This window comes from Pyxicephalus adspersus, chromosome 4 (assembly GCF_032062135.1).
Source record: "Pyxicephalus adspersus chromosome 4, UCB_Pads_2.0, whole genome shotgun sequence".
Taxonomy (NCBI): domain Eukaryota; kingdom Metazoa; phylum Chordata; class Amphibia; order Anura; family Pyxicephalidae; genus Pyxicephalus; species Pyxicephalus adspersus.
Genome location: NC_092861.1, coordinates 108,127,011 through 108,140,733, shown reverse-complemented (window position 1 = coordinate 108,140,733; position 13,723 = coordinate 108,127,011). Strand labels below are relative to the sequence as shown.

The following is a 13,723-nucleotide window of genomic DNA, read 5'->3' as shown; positions in this document are numbered from 1 at the left end:
CAAGAAAGGGAGAGAAAGAAAAGTACTTGCTGGCATGACATTTTGTCCCATATTTGTGCAGAAAATGTGCTGTGTAAAGAAAAGATGATATGTTAGCCAATTAATTAAGTCTAGTCCCAAATCATAATTAGTTTTGTTCTTTATAAACAAAGTCACTTAGGACAAATTGTTCCCTAGTTCCTAGTTGTTGAACTAGGACAAACCACGTTGCTCTTCTGTTCTCTTATTGACTTGTATTTGCCAAATTGGACAGCAAAGTGTTGGGCTACAGATTTTGTATTTACAGTTTGTATACGGCAGATTTCCATGACATGTTGATTTTCTATAGGCAAGAAACTACAATGTAAATGAGTCTGTGTTATGGATCATCAAGACATCTTGTGCTTTGCTGACCTAACCACAGTTTATAGTGAAATATCTTCTTTGGCAAAACTTTTTATTTTTATTGAAATTCTGATAGCTGTTCGTTTTCTTCAACTTCTAAGAAAATAGCTCAAATGAGCAATTCATCAGCAAATAGATAATGTGCTGAACGGTGTGAAACAAAGAAACCTGACTGCCAAGGAAAATAAAATATTGTATTGGTAGTCGCAGAAGTCAGCTCTAACAACCAGTGTTCTTGCCTGTCTACTTTTGCCATTTAATTAAACCGCAACTGAATTCATTTTAACTAGCTTTAAGAAAATGTAGCAGATTTGATGTGCGGCTTCTCAGTACACCATGGAGGTTTTTAAAGCCACCAAACATCTAATGTTTCTTAAAGCAGCTATATGATATTGCAAAGCTCTGTAAAGCGATACATAGAATGTCTGCATTATATAAATGCAGAATATTATTGTAGACTTTTACTAGTTTTGTTGGAATTGTTGTTGGATGTAAAATACTGTAAATTCAAATCCCAAAATTGCATCATTTATTGTCATAGTTTGTTTTTGTTTTTTTTTTATAAAAATAATTTATAAACTTTTTTGTTCATGTTTGTTTTTGAATTTTAGAATGTTATGTTGCTTCCTTTCATTGGTTAAATGAAAGTCCCTCATCCCTTTTTGACCAATGGATGAATTTAGTCCTAATTTTTAAATGCCTTTAGTGGTTTGCATGCCTCCTCATCAAAAAGTTTTTTATTTTACCACTAACATGCCTGTTAAAACATCCTGCAACTTTTTTGCTTGGTTGTTCGTTTTTGCAAAGAATTGCTGACATAACTGCGACTTGGATGTACATATTTAATATAGAGATGTCTTGTTGTGTAGGTGGTGGGGGGGAAGGTTTCCAATTTTTAAATCCAATTTACCAAAAGAAGGTCTAACTCAATGATGATTAGTTGTAGTTTTTTGTTGATTTGCTCCAGTAGGGAAGCAATATAAAGCCTAAGCATTTAAGTAGGTAAAAACATTGAATTGACCAAGTTAAATATTTAAAATAATCCTTTCTGATAGCTTCCAGCAACATTAGAAGGATTGAGCAATGTAACTGCATTTGCTATTCAGCTTTTTGGAGAGAGAAGGGGGAGGAAAATAGAGTGGCACCTGCAGTGTTTTGCTCCATATGAAAGTGCAGTGGTAATCCCTGCTCAATTGTTTGTTGATTGACCAGTATAGAATAATAAATTGTCAGGGGACTGCTGTACAATATTTTTGACGAAGATGATTAGTCGTTTATCTTAGGCAACACGTTGTTTATCTTAGCCTTACTGTTTATTGGATCATAAGCTGCAACCACTGTTTGTGTTTGAGTGTCTGGGTCACTCTGCATTTATCTGACACACGTCTTGGCTATTCAGAGCTAATTTTTCCTGCTGATGGTAGGGCTTTACTGCTAACCAAGCAGGAGGATTTACACCAAGCAAGACTTCTTTTTTCACACAGAGAACAGTGGCCTTTTCTTATGCTTCCAGTCAGTACAAGGGATATGTCTAAAGCTGGAGACCAATTAACATACACCTTACATTTCAGCTTTCTGCCCTATAAAATGGATCTACCTACTTCAAAAAGAAAATTTGTGATTAGGCTAGAACATTACTATTCAGTGTAAATTTATACTTCATTAAGTAACAGTAAAATGTTCATACTATCAGATCTGATAAAAGTATAACAAAATCTGTTATCAAGATGCTGCTTTTAGGTATGATGGTATTGATGACAGGCTGGGGTCAAATATTTGATCTGTTAGTAGTATTTTTAAAAAAACAGTATGTGTTTTATACATTTATTTATGCATTTCAAAGAAAAAGGATTCTAAAGTAATATTGTAATAAAGCTTATATAAACTTTCAAACAAAAATATAATAAACTGCAACTTATCAATTTTAGTTTTGTATCTTAATTGTACATTAGTTTGTTTTCAGAAACTTCCTTTTTTCACTTGGTAGTACTGCCAGTAACACACTCCTAGTCTTGGAGGGTGGGCATTCACTTACTGTACTGTATCTATACAGGAGGTGCAATGTCACCATAGTCTGCTCTCCAGATTTGGGCAACAAACTCGCATCCCCCCCCCCCCCCCCACTCATCCTCTTAATATAGTGTGAGGACATGCTGTAACTCACAAAAGGTATGTAATAGGTATCATTTTAACATTAAACCTGTTTTATTTTGTTTTTCTGTAATTGCAGGAAAAAAGCTTGATCAAAGCACCATGAAATCTAAGAACTAATAAACTATAATATGCTTTGTTATTGGGTTTAGATAACCTTTAAGCATTATTGATTTAGGAAAAAGTATAGTTGGCAACATGGTGGCTGAGGTCATCACTCTGTCCTTTGCTGTGCTAGGTCTGTGTTTGTGTGGGTTTCACCCCACATTTCAAAATCATGCAGCTATGTTCATTGGCTTCCCCCCAAAATTGACTTTAGACTGTATTAAGACATGTGACAGAGGTAGGGACATTGGATTGTGGGCCCCATTGAGGGACAACTAGTGACATGACTATGGACTTTGTAAAACGCTGCGTAATATGTTGGTGCTATATAAATACTGTGTAATCATAATTACTATTTTTAAGACTATACCTCATCTATTAAGGTAAAAAAAATGTGTGTGCTAAAAGTTTGTCATGTACAATTTCAATTCCAAAATAAACTATGATCAATGGTTGTGTTTTTTTTTTCATGTCCCAAAAAAAATCTTTTTAAACCTTAATTGAACAGGAATGTCATCTTTGTTTTTTATTTCCTGCTCAATATTGTATAGGTCCAAAAAAGATAAAGTCAAAGCTGGAGTAAAACCAGATGCCTCTGACCCTGAGCCTGAAGGATTGACTCTACTTGTTCCAGATATACAGAGAACTGCAGAGATTGTTTATGTTGCTACCACCAGCCTTCGTCAAGCTAATCAAGGTATACTCTGGAGTTCCATAACAAACAAAAGACCTTACCAGACTTGTATGACTGAAAATCATTTAATAACTAGATTTGGTTGATGGAATTATGAGGATGCATTTGATGCAGCATCACCTCAACTCCCATGCTTTATGCGTTACAGTAAACTTGCAGACTTTGTTTAGGCTGTGAGCTCGATGATGACTTGCTTGGATGTAAGACTTTATACTGAAGCCTGTTTTAAGTGAATTTTTACAGAAATGTTATGTAAATCGCCATTTCTGATATATTTCTTTTAAAAAAAGTTAGGCATGTTATCCTTTGCCTTTGGTAAATTCTGAATCAGTGATCCAAAATCAGTATGGATCTCCTCAGGTATTCAGTTGCCACACAGCTCCATGCTTATTTCAGGTGTACTACTGAAATCAAAGGGTCCGCTTTACATGCAGGCAATAAGCATTCTTAAGAAGAAGTTCAGCAATGGCAGCTTACATCATCTCATGTAGTGGTAGGTCCAATTTAAACAATTTCCATTAATAGTGAAGAGTCAAGTGGTCCTCGGTAGTTTAAGAATAGGATGAATGAGCAGAAGCAGGTAACCACTGACTTCACTACTAAAGCTTCAGTTGTACTAACAAGGTGATGATGACTAAATGTACACATGGACTGGTAAATGTATCTGCATTTTTTCCTTTAACTTATGTTTTCAGAAAAGAAGCTGGCAGAATTTTCTAAAAAGGTTGCTGTGAAGTCCAAACCCTTTTCAGTTTTGCGGTCCCTAGAGGAGAAGTATGTGGCTGTTATGAAAAAGCTCCAGTTTGGTAAGATAGTTTGTTTTTGTTTCAAATTTTTTTCAGGTTTTAGATCATACTAATATTAAATAAGTACAGTATATACATATTGTTCAAAAACAAAACACTTTTAACAACCAATAACCATAGGTAGTGGTAGAAGGGGGGGCGGAGGGGAAGAGGTAAATAATGGTATATCATATGTGACATATTAAACATAGGCTATTGGGTGTTGCAACCTGAGATGGAGTGCAGAAAGCAATAAACTAGAGTAAATAAAATTTTATCCCTGAACAAGCATATTCTCAAAAGTCACATACAACTCACATCTGCTATTTTCTTGGCAGAACTTACCAGGATTACAATAGTTAGTATAGTTTAAGTCAAGGTTCAGATTATACGTCTATGAAAGACGTGATATATTTTTACAATATTATGTTGCGTGTCATCGTTGGAGTACATAAGGAAAAACTAGGGTAAGGAAAGGGACAGCACATTCAGCCCTGGGAAAAAAAGAGATGTGGTGGCAAATCCAGAAACGGGAAAGGAAGTATGGTAGTGTATTAAAATGATTATGGAAGCGGGATAAGGATATACGAGCTGGTCCTCACCCACAACAGCCGTAATGTTTGGTACTGGGGAGTTTCTTTAAACCGGTCCCAGACAGACAATGTCATTTTGTATTTTCTAGTTGGTAATCGTCTTGCGCTACAAACAGTTTCATGTGCTGTATCTTTTCCAGCTCCGTCAACCAGCCACTCATGGATGGGGCCCCCTATAGTCGGATTCTGCCCCAACGCCACTGCTAGGTGTTCCATAACTGTCACATATAGCAGTGGAGACAGGGCATCCCGGTCTGGTTCCATTGTGTATCTGGAAAGATTCAGGCAAGGAGCCTATAGGGCTGAGATTCGAGCTATCATGGCTGGACCCAGTCCTATTTGGCGCAAAGCCTGGTACATAAAGATCGGTTTACTTTGTCAAATGCTTTTTCAGCATCTACTGACAGTAAGCACGTGAGAGTCTTTAAGTCTTTGGCTGCTTGAGATAAAAGGATAGTTTTAATTGTGTTGTCTCTTGCTTCTCTACCATATATAAACCATACCAGATCAGTGTGGACCAGGGAGGGCATATACAGGGATATTCTGTTTGCTATCAATTTGGAGAAAATGTTTGCATCTACATTAAAGATTTCGAGAATAAGAAGGGAAAACCTTTGTTAAGTAAGGTATACGGTTTGGCGAATGTACCTTGTGAACATTTTGGAGTAAACTTATCGGACCTGGACTCTTGCCTGCAGGTGTGGTTCTAATGGCTAACACCACTTCCTCCTCTGTGATAGGTGATTCTAAACTAGCTATGGTATCCGTATCTAGTTCTGGTAGAGCTGTAGATGTTATGTAATCCTGTAGGGATTGGGTGGAGGTTGATGTCGTCTGGAGGTTGTAGAGATTCATATAGTACTGTTAACACTTGGGGTATCTTGAGGTATAGAGGTCGGTTCTCCTTGCAAATTGCGTATTGATAGCATATAGGTATTATGTGTTCTAGGGTGAAGCTCTCTGGCCAAGAGTCTGCCGTATTTTTCACCATACAGCTTCTGTATTGGAGCTATGATCTCACGTTGTGTAGAAGCAGATACAAATAGTTGGAAATTTAGGGGTGGCTAGGTCTCAATCGTCTATCAGGGTTTTAGTGGGTCTAAGGATACACTTTGAACATAGAGTATTTGCAACTGGTTTTGGTGGGTGAATCTAACGCAAACAAAGGTATATACACACTCTTACTTTTAGTTCTTTAGACATGCCAATTCTACCAATGACCATTTCTTAAAAAGAAACAGTTGCTGCAAATTGCATAAAGTTTTCATTAGACCTTAAAACCACCTTTTATTCAAAAGGTAGAAACTCCCTAGGAGCCTGTATTCAAGGTGCAATATTAGAGCAGTGGATACCTCTTATGTTTAATCGGGAAAGTCTACTTTCTTCTTATGCAACAACAAATTGTTCCACCTAGAAAAAAGTGTTTGTGTATATATTATGTGTATATGTATGTGTATATATGTGTCTGTGTGTATATGTTATACTTGTATATCTACATCCATGTTTATATCCTCATCTATCAAAATCAATCTATGCGCTCACCTTTAAATCAAATGGTAATAATTACCTTATTTGTTTATTTAACCACCAATTCTTTTGTTATATTGACTCTTTTCTCATAATGCAAGTCCAAACCATTACACAAAAATATGCTCAATTGTGCTACCAATTTGTGTTCAATTATTATTATTATTATTTATTCAATTATTATTGACAATCTCTTTAATCATTGTACTCCTGACGTCTAACAAACCAACAACTGTGTGTTATTTATCCCTCACAAAACTACCTTCTAGTGTCCTCCATATTCTACTATTCATTTAACTTTGCCATGTTGGCGGTCACCTATTTTCCAATCACTAAATCATCCATTGTTTTAATCCCCAATATGGAATGTGACGTGACCATCCATCAAACCAACATATGCATATTAAATATATAAAATGAGACATAAAAGACCATTCATCCGCTCACGAACAATTTCTTTCACTTACCCCAACTCTTTTCCCCTGAACATAGATCTATTTCTCAAGATATTACTTCCTGTATTGATTAAAATGGTGTCTCTTTTTTATTTCTCCCAGAGCATGGTTTCACCTGTGTAACCATGCCTCTCGGTGTGCCTCAAGTTTTAATTATTAGTCCTACCTTTTTTTACCTATAGTATGCTTGCCAAAGTAGGTGTGACTTGCTGCATTCTGGGTTTGGAGACTCCTACCCTCATTACCACCTCCCCTAATAGATTGATTAATTAGCAACATTTTCCATAATCTGTAATGTGAAGTGACCATCAAACCAACATAATTTATGTATAATAAGTATATAAAAGGAGATCGAGATCATTCATCAATTCACAAACAGATTTTTCACAAAAATTAAGGATAAGGATAAACCCTAACGTCCGCCTCTAATGGCAGAGAACCTGTGTGGGGTAAATTGGCGGCATGTGGTGGTACTCTCTGTCAGCATTGTGTACCTGCCTGGGACAAACCAAACATATTTTAGAAACCATCATTGCTAATAAACAATGAAGGCTACATGAGCATACCAAGAATGCAACATTGAAAAAGAGCATTTGAGAATAACCGCATTACCCAATGCCAAGAGGTAAGCGATTGAATCAGGGAGCTACTGGATCTTTGGCCCTTCTATGTTTGGGGGACTGGGGGTTAATATGGACCATTGAAGCTCCCACAAAACAGGACCATGTATCTGTGGGCCTTCACATAGACAAGAGAGATTTGGGTGTGTGTGTTGCATATACAGATTAGTTCCCCTATCTTATAGGGGCCCCCAATCTCACGAAGAACTTCCCAAGCCACAACCAAGTCATGGCCTTGTAGAGGGGTCTAGCGACCCTGACATTGGTAGCCCTCATGGAGTATTACTCCTTGTGAGAGTATGTTGTGGAGAGTCTCTCTATCCAGCAGAAGATGACAGATGGGTAATCAGTAGGTACAAAGATGTCCAGCAGGCAGGTAGGCACTCCTACAACAACTCCATAGCGTGCCTCACCTGATCACTCCCAGAGAAGGATGGTTACAGTAAGTGGGTATGCTGTGAAACCATATATAAGGATGTAGAACAAGCAAGGTTGGCGATTTGTCACAGATTATCAAAGGCACTGTAGTTGTTGCATGATTAAGGTGCATTTAGAGTCAGAGTAGGACTAGAGCGACGCCTTAAGAGTAGTAGTTGGCGATCTAGTCGCAGGCTGCTGAGGCGGACCTTAATTCTGAGGCATGAGTAGGTTGTGGTGATGTAGCAAACAGCCATTCCAGCAGCAAAATGCTGGGAACCTGTAAGTCAGTCCAGCAGCAGTTGTATTAGATCTAAGGGTTCCCTAAGGATTTACAGTTAGGTCAATAAATATGAAATAAAGTGATTGTGTTAAAAAGGCTTTGTACAGAGGCTTGTACAGAACCAAAATTAGAAAAAAGTTGTCTGTCCTTAGATCTAACACAACACAAATTTTTTCTAATTTTGGTTCTGTACAAGCCTCTGTACAAAGCCTTTTAAAACACAATCCTTTCATTTCAGGGGCTCAAAAGTAATTGGACAAATTAAAAAGCTGAAAATAAAATGTTCATTTCTAATACTTCGTTGAAAACCTTTGCTGACAATGACAGCCTGTAGTCTTGAACTCATGGACATCACCAGATGCTGGGTTTCCTCCTTTTTAATGCTCTGCCAGGCCTTTACTGCAGCGGCTTTCAATTGCTGTTTGTGGGCCTTTCTGTCCAAAGTTTAGTCTTCAACAAGTGAAATGCATGCTCAATTGGGTTCAGATCAGGTGACTGACATGGCCATTAAAGAATATTCTTTTGCTTTAATAAACGCCTGGGTTGCTTTGGCTGTATGGTTTGGGTCATTGTCCATCTATCTGTATTATGAAACGCCTCCCAATCAATGTGACTGCATTTAGCTGGATTTGAGCAGACAGTATGTCTCTGAACACCTCTGAATTCATTTGGCTGCTTCTGTCACATCATCGATAAACACTAGTGTCCCAGTGCCACTGGCAGCCATGCATGCCCAAGCCATCACACTGCCTCCGCCATGTTTACAGATGATGATGATGTGGTATGCTTTGGATCATGAGCTGTTCCACGCCTTCTCCATATTTTCTTCTTGCCATCATTCTGGTAAAGGTGGATCTTGGTTTCATCTGTCCAAAAAATGTTTTTCCAGAAATGTGCTGGCTTTTTTTTTAGATGTTTTTGAGCAATCTAGCCTTTCTATTTTTGAGGCTTATGAGTGGCTTGCACCTTGTAGTGCACCATCCGTATTTATTTTCATGCACTCTTTATGGTAGACTTGGTTATCAATATGACTACTTTCTGGAGATTGTTGTTCACTTGGTTGGCTGTTCCATTTCACCATGGAAATGATTCTGCGATCATCCACCACTGTTGTCTTCGTGGATGTCCAGGTATTTTGGAGTTGCTAAGTTCACCAGTGCTTTGTTTCTTTCTCATGATGTACCTGTAGACTGTAACTGTAGATTTTGCCACTCCTAATATTGTAGCAAATTCTCAGATGGGTGTTTTCTGTTTTTGCGGCTTAAGGATGGCTTTTTTCACCTGCATGATTCACAGCAAAATCTTCCACATACAAACACATGATCCAAAGTGAGTTTGAATAGGTCAGGCAGTAATTGTATTTGAGCACCTGTATATACAATGGAAATCTCTTCTCTGGCCTTTTTCATAATGTCCTCCTTGGTTCTATAAACGTGGATGTGGTACATAACATCTCTGGGACTTAGAGGGTTTTGCTGCGTGGGCCTGAAGTTCTTTGAGAACTGTTTTCTTTTCTATTCATTCTCATAGTATACTGAATATTTTTCTCACTTTGCTGTCCATTTAAAATATATACACATTGGAATGATTTAAAGGTTATTCTAACAAACATCAGTACAAGACTATGTTATACTAAAGTATACTAAATGTTATACTAAAGTATAACATTTCTATTGGGCTTTAAATCATACCATAGTCTTGTACTGAAGTTTGTTAGAATAACCTCTTTTAGCTTGATCCCTCAAAGTAACTTTTTCACTACTTGAAATGTGCTTCCTGCATTTCTTTCAGTGCTATGTGCCTAATAAAAGTACGGTATATAACGGTCATACACCCCTTGTTACAATTGTTATCACATATTCATACGTTGCAATGTTAGAATGTACTATTTCTTGGTTGGCAGTATGTTAAATTGTGACTAGCATGAATTACATTTGTTTAGGATGCAGTAATCATCCATATCAGATAGTAAATTTTATCTAACGTAATTTCTTCTGTGTTGCAGACACTTTTGAGATGGTATCCGAAGATGATGATGGAAAATTGATGTTCAAAGTAAATTATCATTACATGTCTCAGGTGAAAAATGCAAGTGATGCAAACAGTGCTGCACGAGCACGGCGTCTTGCACAAGAGGCAGTAACACTTTCCACATCATTGCCTCTGTCATCCTCATCCAGTGTGTTTGTCCGATGTGACGAAGAAAGATTAGACATTATGAAGGTAAATCTTTTATTTATGCTTAAAATATTAGTGTATATAATTTACATTTTAATATTTTTAAACTTTTTAAGTGGTTAATAAACATTAGTCACTACTAGAGTTGTGTTTTGAAGACAATTCTGCACTCAAAGGATTGTGAGGGCTGCATATTTTCTTGTAAAAGGAGATAACATACTTATAAAGTCATATCCTCCTGCTTACCAGTCAGATAAAATAAAATACAGACAAATATTATTTACAGCGTGTATCCACATACAGGGCGATCTTGTGAAGGCAGAAATATAGACGTTGCTATCGCCAACCCTCCTTTTAAGGTGCATGCCATTCTTATCCTAGTCTCAACAGTTAGCTAGTGACTCAAATGATTTAAACTGTTCGAAATTCAATGTGAAATTTTTTGTCTACATACTTATTCTAGTTCAGTGATACATTGGGTCTTGAATACAGGGTAATCATGACAATCACAAACCTGCATCTTTGAAAGCAAGTTGGCATTCTTCTTTCTGGCATGACAGGCTCACTTTATTAAATATGTATTTCTATCCTCCACAATTAGTATACACTTGTTCATATTTTCATCTCCAGGTTTTGATAACTGGGCCAGCAGACACTCCTTATGCCAATGGATGTTTTGAATTTGATGTATACTTTCCCCAAGATTATCCTAATTCTCCTCCTCTTGTGAATTTGGAGACAACAGGTGGTCATAGTGTCCGTTTTAATCCAAATCTTTACAATGATGGAAAGGTAATTTTTTTTCCTAGTTTTAGTTATTGTTAAATTTCATTCTGTGTCATTTTTTTCCTTTTTTAGTTTATTTTCCCTTTGTGAGGTCAGCATATGTATCCTTGTTTTCATGGCCATGTATATTGCACCAATATAGGGCATTGTGTGCTAATGAAACAAACCTGTGCTGGCCTTCTATGTCTCCAGTACCCTTTGAGGTATTGACTCACAGCAAGTATGCACCCTTTGATTTCTGACTGGCATACCTGTTTTGAGTCACAGAAGTGGAAAGTATTAAAACCAGAGCATTAGCTTTCATAGCAAAGTAACTAGCAGTTTTGACTGCTTGTGGATGATGAGCAGTAATGGTCATACTAGATGAATCCGCATGTGAGGCCTAATATAGTAGTTCTCCTAAAGTTGCTTGTTTATGGTCAGTTCATCATCCACACTTGCTCCAAGAACTTTGTTTAATTAATAGTTTTAGTATTTACATAACTGGTATTATTATTTAGGTGCGTTAATAATCTAATTTTCTGTACTATATACTAGTTTCTCACTGTCATTTGAACATAATGTGTTCAATGTTTGTAACCTTTAATCCTAGTGATTTTATTCTTATCATCTGAAGAAAATGCATAGTGTTATAGTGGTAAAGAGCAGTATATTCAATTTTGTTTCATAATAAAATCCTAGACTTGTACTATATAGCCTCAGCAATCAATCTGTAATAATAGATTTTATGGTAGTGATAGAAACTTCTTTCTGGAATCTGTTCTGAGCACATTGTTTTCTCTGTATGTGTCTTTAGTCAACATTGCATCTGCAACCTGTGTGCTGACCCGTCACATTTTCTTGGAAATTCATTGCCTGAAAGTGCATTGTTCTGCTATATTTAGAAATACTATCACATATGTAGGTTACGATGCTGGTGCACAGGTCTTTCTTTATTAGCAGAGCAGTTAACAAACCAATTAAATTTAAAGCTGCCAGACCCGCTGTATGTGAATGCAGTCATGGGATGTATTCCTTAAGAACTTTGCTGGTAATGCACTTTATTTTCTTTGCTTGTGGGACTGTTGGCCACAAAGAGTAGTTTCAGCAGTGCAAAACAGATGTTGCTAAAAGACAGTAACGCTATTTTGACATCTCACATCAAATATATAATAATCACATTTGTCTATAATACACATTTATTTTAGTGTGTTGTGACCAGTTTGGTCTTAAATGTAATTAACTTTTTCATTGCATTGCTTTCAGTGCATTTAGAAATTAAATCACATGAAATTCCATGTGTTTGTATAATGGACCAAAAAATGTATGTGCTGGCATGTTGTTGTGTGTGTTTTTTCTTTTCACTTTCTCATAAAATTTATTGGACAGAAATGTGTACAGCAGTGAAAGCACGCCTCATCCACAATGCATTACTGGGACTGTTAAACTAACGTTTCTGTCCATAATAATCAGAAATGTGTGCTTAAAATTCTGCAAGTCACCTTGCGAAGTGGGAATAAGCATCATTTGTTTCTGTTTTTTTGTTTTTTTATTCTATTTGTATTGTAAGGATGTTGGTGTCTTAAAGCTCTTTCATAAAGAGGTGTGTGTGTGTGTGTGTGTGTGTGTGTGTGTGTGTGTGTGTGTGTGCGCGTACACACACTTACCACTGTTTAGTAAATTGAAATGCTTCAGAATTGAACTCATGAGTTCCCCATATTCTTGTTAAGATCTTTTATTTTGTGGGAAGGGCCTATTAATATTCTAACATATTCATGGGTATTTGCTAAACTTTTTTCCACAATTCTTTAATCTGTATGCAGTGCAGACTTGCTCAGGACTAGATCCATTTCCTGGCTAGTCCTGGGGTGGCTGTAATATAGATGCACACTAAGGTAAACTGAAAGCCCTCTATAGAACAGTCTTATATAAAATGGCACTCCTTCTGCCAATGATTTAGCAAAGAGAACAGATACCCCCTGCAGTGTGTAGTGTAAGTAAAATGGTACATACCAGATTATATTCTAGAATTACACTTGATTGGAAAAAAAAAAAAAAACTCCTGTATATCATAGTATAGCCCCCGATACTTTGCTATACCACTGTCCAGGAAACTCAGCAGGGACATATCTGTCAAAAGTTAAAGGAAATATCTCCTTTTATGCAGGCCTTACATTAGTTGAAGGGTGTATGTCTGGTGTAGTCTACTGATGTCCTAATGTTTCTGGTTCCTGCTATTTATCCATGAACCAGCTGAAACATCATTCAGCCAGAAGCCTTCCTTCACAACCTGTATCCAATGGGAGTGCTAGTTATCATTTACTATTACTTGCTGGGACGTGATACTGGTTGGTGGTTGATGTAGATTGTACAAATAACAAGCATTCCTGATCAGTGCTCTAATTTTTAATTGATTATTAATTGATTGATATCTAATCTATTAAAATTGTTAGTGTATGGCTATCTTTTGACAGATGTCACTACCTCTTACTGCATTCCTGTGTCCGTGACAACTATAACAATTATGATTTAAAACTTTCAGAACCAGTTTAAATGGTCACAAGGCAAATAAGGTAAACTGACAGCATGGAGTTTGTATGTTCTCCCTGTGTTTCTATGGGTTTCTTCCCACATTCAAAAAACATGCAATTAGGTTGGGCAGCACGGTGGCTCAGGGGTTAGCACTCTGGCCTTTGCAGCGCTAGGTCCTAGGTTCGAATCCCAGCCAGGACACTATCTGCATGGAGTTTGCAGGTTCTCCCCGTG

The 13,723-nt window shown here is 37.1% G+C and overlaps 1 protein-coding gene across 2 annotated transcripts in view; it reads left to right on the top strand.

The window, feature by feature from the left end:
* Window positions 1-13,723, top strand: part of BIRC6 (baculoviral IAP repeat containing 6) — a 164,217-nt gene that overhangs the window by 137,450 nt on the left and 13,044 nt on the right. For both annotated transcript variants that reach the window (XM_072409256.1, XM_072409254.1), the window contains exons 66-69: window positions 3,192-3,337; window positions 4,030-4,140; window positions 10,020-10,237; window positions 10,823-10,984. In XM_072409256.1, the coding sequence (XP_072265357.1) occupies window positions 3,192-3,337; window positions 4,030-4,140; window positions 10,020-10,237; window positions 10,823-10,984 (637 nt within the window). The remainder of the gene's footprint in view (window positions 1-3,191; window positions 3,338-4,029; window positions 4,141-10,019; window positions 10,238-10,822; window positions 10,985-13,723) is intronic.